The sequence below is a fragment of the Polyodon spathula genome, chromosome 8 (genome assembly GCF_017654505.1).
Source record: "Polyodon spathula isolate WHYD16114869_AA chromosome 8, ASM1765450v1, whole genome shotgun sequence".
Lineage (NCBI taxonomy): Eukaryota > Metazoa > Chordata > Actinopteri > Acipenseriformes > Polyodontidae > Polyodon > Polyodon spathula.
In genome coordinates, this window is record NC_054541.1 from 40,105,530 (window position 1) to 40,116,317 (window position 10,788).

At 37.7% G+C, this 10,788-nt stretch overlaps 1 protein-coding gene across 4 annotated transcripts in view; it reads right to left on the reverse strand.

The window, feature by feature from the left end:
- The window catches only part of LOC121319950 (putative adenosylhomocysteinase 3), a 35,766-nt gene extending 25,650 nt beyond the window's left edge, over positions 1 to 10,116 (reverse strand). For all 4 annotated transcript variants that reach the window (XM_041257945.1, XM_041257943.1, XM_041257946.1 and 1 more), the window contains exon 1: positions 9,746 to 10,116. In XM_041257945.1, the coding sequence (XP_041113879.1) occupies positions 9,746 to 10,111 (366 nt within the window). In that variant the 5' untranslated portion in view covers positions 10,112 to 10,116. The remainder of the gene's footprint in view (positions 1 to 9,745) is intronic.
- Positions 10,117 to 10,788: the final 672 nt, after the last annotated feature.

Genomic DNA, 10,788 nt, shown 5'->3' on the forward strand with positions numbered 1-10,788 from the left:
TCCAGAACACACATTCACACACCTTATACCCAAGACACCAGGTCCGGAATTGTTTCGAGTGTGATGTCAGGATTTGGAATCAGAATAATTTTAAATTTGACCAACACAGCCAGTGAGGGGAACAATGGACTTCAAATAATACTAATCATCCCCACCTCTGAACTCACACACACATAAGGCAACCCTTATACTGCAGAACATTACTGCCATTACACTAACACTAGTATTCTCGTTATTAAGTGGAACACAAACAGCCCACTCTCTTAACTATGGCTCTCAACTACAGCATTATGGGAGCACTATATTACTGTTACAAACATCTGGTGTCACTGTATCTGGGTTAGACCTTTTAGAAAATGCAGGAACCACACAAAGTCTGCTAGAAACTTACAAAAATGCATTTCACAGAAGAAAGGACACCAGAAGAGGGGGCATTTAAAGAACTGCACGTTCAATCCCTCAAATCTGTTTTAAATGTATTCACTGTATTTATGTATTCCTTCCTTCTTCACAGCATGCAACCACTTCATATGTAAAGTGAAGGAGAATACGAGCAAAGCATTATGGCACAAGTTACTATTAAAAAAAAAAAAAAAAGTAAAAGTAAAAACATATACAACTCCAATACAAGCGAATACTGTTTGGAAAGGCTTTTCTCATCTCTCAAGTTTCATTCAGCACCAGACATGCCTCCAGCCACTCCTGGTAGACCCCGTGTAGCTTGCAATACTTAACAGCGGGCCTCATGTTACCGCAGGCACTTGGAAAACAAGTGTGGGGTAAACACATACTGCAGCGATAACGAAGAGAGATGAATTATTCATGATTGACTATCCGTAACACTGAAGTGCTTTTGGTTACACAACAGTGCTTTGTAATGGGATGTATCATGTTAAGGCAGCATCACTACTCACAGATAAATCATGACGAGTCGTTACATGACTAGCAATCCACTCAATCAGACAACCCTTTATCAACAAACACATGTACTGTACATGCACACACTCTCAATCAGCTCCGCCACACAGGGACTGGGATTTTAAAAAGTGGGACATTGTGTAATGCTTCTGTAGAGTAACCCTTGCTTACAGCTACTTTGACATGATAGCCAATACTGTATGCTGTGTACCAACAAATCCCTAAGACGTCAGGCTTTTGTCTCATCTTTACCACCACCCCAGCATAGCCTGAAGTTGAGTGCAGTGTGGCAACACCACCATTATCAGCCAGGGCACTCAGGAACGACATTAGCAGTTACTATAGATTTCCTTGATGGTGTTAATCCAACAGAATTGCTGCCAGCAGACATTTCACAGACAAGCTGCTCTAACAACAGGAGAGGTTCATTTAAAACTGCACCTACAGTACTGTGCCAAATTCACACTGGGACTCTAGTCGAACGTGGGAACTGAGAATTCTGCTCCATTAGAAACAAGTCAGCAGGTTTTCACATTACAGTAAACAGGCCAGCACAAAAAAAGACCACAAGTACAGTGGTAATAAGAATGTTATCAAAGGCATGGTACAGCACAGTCATGCAGCACAATCTTTAGTTTGGATGGCTATGAGATTGATTTGTTTGTGCTTTCTTTAATTTAGAGACAAATGACCTGTAGGCCACATATTAAAACAAATCAATAGCAAACCGATTGGCATGTATATGATATCCGATAGCTCTTCATTAAAATCCATGCTGACCGCCCAGTATTACTGTTAGGGACCAGTAGAGTGTAGAATGGCTGAGGGTAGTGTTTGGGATTGAATAGGGCAGACAACCCTAGCAACCAGTTACTGCAGACAGGGCAGAAAAATGATCGTTAAATCCCTCTGGAGATACAGTAACTCCCTGGCCAGCATTATTATAAAGAGGTTGGACACGAAGGCCCACTTAGTGCCACGAAGTACAAAACCCAAACAGCACTAACACAGTAGCAGGGGTTTAATGAGTGAACACAATAAAAAGCCACTATACTGTTAAAACAACACAACTAGTTCAATTTAGTGAAAAATGACCACTTGCAAGCAGTAGACTTTGTACTGAGACACAGCACTGTAAAAGCTTAGTGGGCATCATTAAGACCCATTATCAGGATGGCTGTAAATTCGTACCTCTTGCCCAACATGCACTGTAGATTTGCAAAGCAAACTGTTTGTCATGAATGGAGGGATAATCTTAAAGATGTGTTATCCCCCAGCAGTTATGAAAAAAAGCAACACACAAAAGAAAGATATATTGGGGGAGGGGGGGGGATGAACAGCCTCAGGATTTGCCAACTTCTGTTGTTTTCTACTCTCCATGTTTATTTGGAGAGACATTTACTTAAGCATGGAGCAACTCGCACAATGAAATTAAAATCTACTAAAACAGTGCCAGCTGTTCAAATGCTTTGCAATCACCACATATATAGTGCCCGGGCAACCCCCTAGAAAGTGCTATAATGCTGAATAATCACAGTAAGGTTTACCTCGAAACAGACTATAATTTGTGAGGGAATCAGTCAATTTTTTTTTAGCTTAATTGAGGAGCACCTACACAAGTTAATCATAGTTTTGCACAGTAACTTACCAGTTTACTATCTTGTTTTATTTATTGTGCTTTACTATGCATTTATCATGGTATTGGGTGCCTTTTGTAAGGGAATCACAGTGCTGTCCTAAGAGACACAGTAGGGCAGCTGAAGATCCTCAGGGATTGGTTCATAAAAGGGCATCTATCTATATAAAAAAAACACAGGATTTAACGCAAAAGTATGGGGGGGTGTTTTTAAAAATTAGGTAGATAAATTACGTTTACAATTAGGCATGGCTAAAATTAAAATGTAGAGCACAGCACATAGCTATGAATAAAGAATCAAGACGTGCAGTTATCATATTTAATGACTGATGAAATACAATTCACAGCTGCTGCCCTATGTCCACTGTTTTGTCATTTTTGAAATATTTTCACAAAACAAAACATTTTTCAGTGCAAAACCACATCATGAAAAAAACACTAAAATAAAAGTTGCTACATTTAACAAATTATATAACGTGACATTTTCGGTCCACTAAAATGAAGGGCTTTACATAATCTCTGCAAGTAAGAAATTGCAGTGTCCAGTGCGAAAACACAAGAGTTTGCAGGGCAGGGCTCCAGACATATTGACTCCAAACAATTAAAAGTCTCTTAAAAGGGCTGACAAAATCATTTTAGTGCAATATCATTTTTTAATTGAAATAAAAAATACCATTTGCCACCACATGTAAAATTGCAGGTTTGGGGGTGGACATGCTGAAAACAGCAGTTATTATATAGTGCAGAGTATAATTTACTTTGTTTACAAAAGCACACGGTTGACTCAGTACTCCACTGGCACACCTACCATTCTCATTGGAAAAGCTACTGCTCGTCGGACTGAAATCAGCCGAATTTGATGGGTAATTCTCTTTTGTACACATACTGTTCTTCGCTTGATGTAGCTGCTGTGATGGCGTGCTGTATTTAAATCTATGAAGTAACGTTGAGTAATTTCATGTGTGCTATCCCAAGTCCCTGTACTTTCTCTTGAATGTAAATTCATTAACAACTTCAGTGCCTGATTGTATGTATTCTGAACCTACACAATATCTGCAGGGGTGCTCTAGCAACCAACTTGCAGGAACAGCAGCAAAGTAATGACTCTGTGAGGGTCAGGTAGCACATATTGTAGACCAGTGATTCTTTGTTGGGGAGAATGCTGGTTGCTGCAGGTTCAATTTTTTTTCTCAAACACTTTGATCCTTTAAACTCAAACAAAATAATAGACACAAGTTAAGATATAGCTACTGTATATCAATGCTATCACAAATGTTTGTATTCATACACTGAATGTTGAAGTCTAAGGTTGAAAACTGACATGAATGTGAAAAGATGATAAGCTGCGTGGGGAACTGCTACAGTGAGAGAAATATATAACCGGGCATTCTACACTGAGCAGAAAAGCAGGGGTAACATAACTGGTCACAAAAAATTTAAAAAAATAATAATAAATAAAACAAAATAAATACGTACACTAGAACATGTTTCTTTCCAAAAAGCAACATGAAGACCTATATGGCAAATCAGATAAGTAATTATTTTGTTAACTTTAAAATTTACGGCAATTTCCTTCAAAGTGAGACAATCGTTCCATGGTCTCTCATGATGCCAAGAGGTAGTTTGCTGTTTTTATTTGATACTTGGTATACTGTATCTCAACTTTTAAACAAACCCCTCCTTGATGTCTTCAAGTGCCTAAAATGACCTAACCATGTAGCAAGTAATGCAGCTTGCAAATCTGCAGGCTTTTTTGTTGGCAGTCAAGAAAATGTATGCACCTATAAAAATATTTATTGGTGGGCAGAGTCAATCCCCAGCACTTTCCAATCCATCACTCTTTTTATTTATTTATTTATTTAAACTAAAAGAACCTGGCAAATCACGTGAAACTTACAAAACAGGCAAAACTGGTTGCAGAAAGGGGAAAAAAAGTGCAGTCTCTCAAGACAAACGCTTTAAGCACATAATACACTTAAATCTCGAGGCACAACCTCAAGGGAAACAAAGAAAAACAAGGACAGCGTTGTCTTATAAACTGAACTTCCCCCTTTTTTTTTTTTTTTAAAGTCTGCTATCAGAAGTCCCCCCCCCCCCCCCCCCCGCTGACTAGCCATTTCGGTTTTGCAGCACTTTTGAGACTCAGCTCTGCCGCAGCTGCATTGTTTTTAAAACTAAACGTTTACAGTACCCTGTTGTTAACACAATTAATAAGTTGTAAGAGTATTTTTTTTTCTTCATTTCCTGTTTTTCCATGCTTAACTGTGTGTGTAGCATTTCAAAACTGTACCTCCATTTAACCTGCTGTCCTGGACCACTCTTTTCAAAAGCACCCTGGTGGCCAGAAATAGAACACAAGGTGAACAAGAAGAAATAATACATTACTTTAAAACCAATGGTATTCAACTCTGGCTCTCTAGATCAATTCCACTCCTGGTCTTTATTCCAACCAGGTCCTAAATTAGTTAATTACCCCTTAACAGCTTCAGAGAACTATATTAAAACATGTGGGGAGTGAAAACCTGGACTGAATTAGATCACAAGGGCTGTATCTGACGTTTTGTTCGTCTTGTAATTTGGCTTGGCTATAAATTAAGCAAAACAACTTGAGTATAACTTTCAATTCACTAAAAAGCATTAAAATGTCCTTACAATACATAAAAGCCTAGGACAGGTCCACCTCATGCTTTCCATTGTGTGTGAATCTGTTGCAAAGTCATGTATCGACCAATGACAGAAGCAAGTATCCATACAGGCCAATATCAGTCACACAACAGTGTCTCACGTAAAAGTTTACCACTGCTACACCAATGGCAATGGAAGCATGTTTTTGGTAGGGTGTGTTATTTATGAATTATCCTATAAGGTCTGATTCATTACACCTCAGTGTGGTCCATTTCTATAGCGGAGAGAAGGTTAGTTTAGTGGTGTTTAGGAAGATGTGGTTTATTAAATCTTGAGTTAAGACATCATCAGTAAGTCAACAATGACAGTGGCTGGCCACCAGTGCATTTACTGGTAAGCCTAGAGAACTAGACATTCCTGGAGGAATCTAAGCAGAAGGTCAAATCAAGTGGTTTGTCATCATGATGCAAAATGTGAAAAAGAGCTGCAACAATAATATGTCAAGGTCAAAACAAAATTCCAAAAGTGCTACTCTGTATCATTAACATGGCCAATACACATAGCAATCAGAGTTTAAATAACCCTGCCAATATGAAGTCGCAACCTCTGAGGTATGAGGCTGTAGTGACAGAATCCATGTAAAGTAACTATGTCCTGTGAGAACCCAGTGAAACAACAGGCCTGTCACTCACTGGCTTTGAGAAACAACAACAGGGAAAGTACTTCTTCTTGCCCTACCTAATACATTAAGCAATTATTTGTTCAGCAGGGTTGAAGTTACTTTAAATCTTCCTTTATCTAATTAAAATCAAACATCATAGATGAGATGCAAGGATAATTATCCTAATTAGGATATTGCACCATGGCGGTATCTAACTTTCAAACAAATTTCAGGTCGTTCAGTGAAAATGTACTTAAGTTACTGAGCTAATTTTTTTGTGGTACTGGATTTTACCTACTTACAGTATTTGTGATCCAACTCATTTTAAAATATAGTTTTGGTTGCATCTGATTTTACTACAAAGTAGTTTTGTGAAAAAGATTTAAAAAAAAGACTATAAAGTTATTTCTGTAAAGTCGTTGTACGTGTGACCATAATAAAACCTGCTATTGCCTCCTCATACCTCAAGTATTCTCCTTTTTTTAAAATCGACAGTGTTATACTTTACAGCAGACAATTGGAAAAAGCAAAAACATCTGGGACAGTGCTAATGTTTCAGTATTCTACTTGCAATTTGATCTGTGTCAAGCAGCATCTTACTCACACAAAGCAGCACAGAATTCCACCACAGTTAACAAAAAAAAAAGTTTAAAACAGAGATGACTCAGAACTCGACCAAGCAGTGCCAATTTATTCTCATGGTGCTTACAAGCCCAGTGCACAGTCATCTTCTAGCTGCAATGACCACTGAAGTAATCACATGTGGAAATATTTCTCAACATGTACTTGCTAGCAGATAATTCTGCGCTTGTTTGACGCTATTGGAAAGTCACCCTGCCTTGAGACAGAAATAACTGCATATTATGAAAAATGCAATTGTCTTTTAAACCCAGATGAAAATGTGCTGTTATTCGATAGTGATGCTGAGAAGATAGAGAGAGAAACTACGCCAGTTCCAGATGTTTTTGGTACCGTGACTCAAAACAACCTACTATACTGTACTACTTCATACAGGACCAGTTAGCTACATAACACAAAGCCTACTGGCTCCTTCGCCATTTGAAAATACTATTCTTAGCCAATTCAATATTATCCACTGGCACTAGGAAGGCTGAGGTCAGAACGGCTGTAAACATTGCACAGTGCTACCTTTTAAATATGCAAATCGGTGGCACTTCTAACACTTTGTAACTACAGTTAATGTTTAAACACTTGTAAGCAACAAATAAAAAATGAACTAGCCTCTGCCACAGTTCAATCCTGTTGCATGAAAGGCAGCATAAAGGTAATACATAACATACTTCCCTTGGGACATTTACTATTTAAATAATCACACATGCCAAGACTGTGAAGACAGTCACGTCCTGCAGATAAGCACCCAAGCGTACAACATGCACCAGCTGAACCAGAAAACGTGGTAAACGTAGGATAGAGATTGGAATTTCATGTAAAACTCAGTTTTAACCTTATTCTGCATCTCTTGAGCGTTCACAGTGAAATGTGGATTTGAAAACAAAGTACATCCCTCAAGGTCTCGATCCACAGCAGCAGTACTTACTAATCCTGTTTCCAGGGGTGTCAATTATATGACCATCCATACGGCATAGGAAGGTCAGGATCACTTGAAGCTAAAGCTAATATCTGCATACTCATTTCAACAAGCTGATTAAATGTGACTTTAGTTTGTTGGCGGAACGTTACAGATTTAACAGAGAAGAACTACAATACAGACTACTTATATATATATATATATATATATATATATATATATATATATATATATATATATATATATATATATATATATATATATTTGTCTTGTATAAAGTTGGAATTGGAAGTTAAAAGGTGACCACTGAATATGTATAGTTGCAGATACAAAGGCAGAGAAAGTATACAGTAAACAAATCCTGGGATTTTTGTCCTTTTTCTATTTTTTTGTTGAACTGTTGCTTGCAAGGCAGATTTCCTTTGAAGAGTGCTGGGCTTTTTGTTTTGTTTTTTTATCACCCATCTTTGACAGCATGTTTCAAACAAAAAAAAGTAATGGTATCAATAATGCACTGTTTATTATTAATAATGTAACTCATTTCTCCCCCCTTAACATTCCATTTCAAGTTGGCCTGAAATATACATTTTCATCATATAAAACTTTATTCTTTAGCTTTCTGTTAAAAGTTTTGGCAGCACCAATACTGGTGTACTGTTATTATGAGGTAAAGAGGTATGCCTAAACTTTTCTTTTTTCTTATTAGAGAAATTGGTTGTCCGTTTCCTTTTTAAGTTTGAAAAAAATTTATCTATAATTAATGGCAAATGTACCTGTTTGACAACAGGAAAACATCACAATTGAATGCACCATACCAAAATCTCACAGCGTACCACTTTCTAACATTACATGGGTCAACTTTTGGTATACTTACCACATTGTGACTATATACCACTTTATAACACTACACTGGTGCTAAGCTACTGGCAAACACACAGATGCAAAGCCAGGATCGTGTAACTTTGAGATTTGTGAATAATACAGCAATAATAGCAGTTTAATTGGCACCAAGGCATCATTTTTGGCCAAAAGCAAATCGACTTGGACAAAAAATAATATTTAAATAACCCTATTTATTTATTTATTTATTTAACTTGAAACAGGATTGGACAATAATAAAATGTTTCAGTTAATTTTGAGCTGATATTTGTACCTCTCCAAATATGTTTTTTCCTTGTTTTTGCTACAGGTATTAGCATTGCGTTTTGGAATGATTGTAATGTGTTTGCGAAGTTGAGCAGCGTTTTGTTTTGGCATTTCTGCCGTTGCGAAGACTTTCAGAGTGAATCAGTATCGTTGTGAGATAGCCTATCTTTACTGGCCCGTTTTTTGTCTTCACCAAAACACAGCAAAATACCGGTATTTTTTTATTTTACTGTACTGAAAATTGAAGGATATTTGAATATATACACATGTATTGTTATTTATTTTTTAAGTAAACATAGCCACTTCTTAAGAATACAATTCTACATTTAACTGAATGTGATACAAACAAATACAGTACTACAGAGAAAGTGGCAGCTCTTTACCAGCATTAGCATACGGGTGAGAACAGCGGTTGGTTTCTTGAGAGTAGGATGTCAGTAAATCTCTTCTCATGAACTTACTACATAATTTAACTACAGTCATACATTGAACACGTGCCTTGGGAAGCGTGCGTGTTTTATCCAACTCTGTTGAAACAGAGGTGAGATCTTTAGCTTTAATGCAACAGGTATTAAACTGTGGCACAGGCCAGTCAATTTACCTTACAGGTTGATGGTCATTTACTAACCATTTTTGATTGCACTATATTCATATCAGCCTTCTCTCAACATGTCTATAAAGCCCCCCCCCCCAGCGGACAAATTCAGATTTATATTAACACCTATATTGTTCACCTGCAGTTGTAAAGCACCTATCACGTGTTCAGATATACATTGTGTATTTAGAAGCTATGAATGAACTTTTAGAAGAGTTCTAAACTCAAGGCTCACATCACCTGTATTGATTTGTTAATTCTGGAAATGAAGGGGGTCACATTTCTTAACACTCAGCACCAGTGTCAAGATATACTAACTGTATAGCGCAGTGCGGTCGAAACGCGGTGAATACATTATCGCTACATCTTTGCACGCATCGCCATCTCCTTTATTTATATGATCACAAAGAATCTTTACTTTGTGATCTTTATTGATAGACAACGCAGTTCAACGACTATCACTACTAAATGCAACGGTGCAGGAGTCAGGATAGTCTGTTCAAGCCCCGATCTTTTTTAGCTGATTAGCTGCTGTAACACAGTCAGCGTCAGACAATACATAATTATAGTATACCCACCAATCAATGACAGTTAAGAGTATCTCCAATCCCTAACCTTTTTCACAGTCTTCGGAGCCTCAGTTACTGTACCATCGGGATTGGTGAACGCCTCTCCGCCGTTGTGCTGTGGCTCAGTCCGCTTCAACACAGATGCCTGCGGCATCTTCATGAGGTTCGGACTTGGGGATGGAAGAGTAGGAGCATCGGGGACTGCAGCCACCTTAGCCGCAGGCGAAACAGCAGGGCTGGTGGAAGGGGCAGCAGGTTGGCTTTTAATCGCCGACTTTTCTTCTTCCTTCTGTGGCACTGGCATCGCAGCAGGCAGACTTCTGCTATTAATATCTTTCAGCTCGACCTCGGCCATTTTCGCAGTCACAACCTGGACCGACATCTCCATCCTCTTTCTAACACATACACACATACACACACACTATACACACAGCGGATATGAGTCGTGGAGGAGGGAAGTTGAGCAGTGGGTTATAGGAACTGTAGTCCATTACTCATGACCTATGTACAGATTTTTTTCTTCATTAATCGCTTTGTTCATATACTATCGTATTTATTTAATTAGATTACACTTTATGTTAAAAATGTTCAAATATTTAACGGTGATATTGGCAAACACTCCACAATGGTCTTATCTGAATTGTGAAGAAAACTACATATCCCTGATAATTGTGCACGTTCCACTTAATGTTTCCCACCCCCATGGATTTCTGGGAGATGAAGTCCGAATGTCATCCAACCCATTACACACTTTGACGTAAAACAAAGGGAGGGCCGGTTGATTGATCTTGAATCAGATTCAGGTAGAATGGAATTAAAAGCAATTCATATATTTAGATACGGTAATTGTATTTTTCATTTTATTTTCGAGTGTCATCTTATCACAATAGGCCATATTTAAAAAAATAAGTTACCATTGTATTGAGCTAACCTCTTTTTAATTTATTTTTTGTTAAAAAAAAAACAAAACAAAAAAAAAAAAACAAAACAAAACAAAAAAAAAAACCCCTTAATTCATTAGGCTAATTTAGTAGCTCTTACATGCGCCTTAGTTATTTCTTTTAATGTAATCAGTTAGATTTTCGCTTC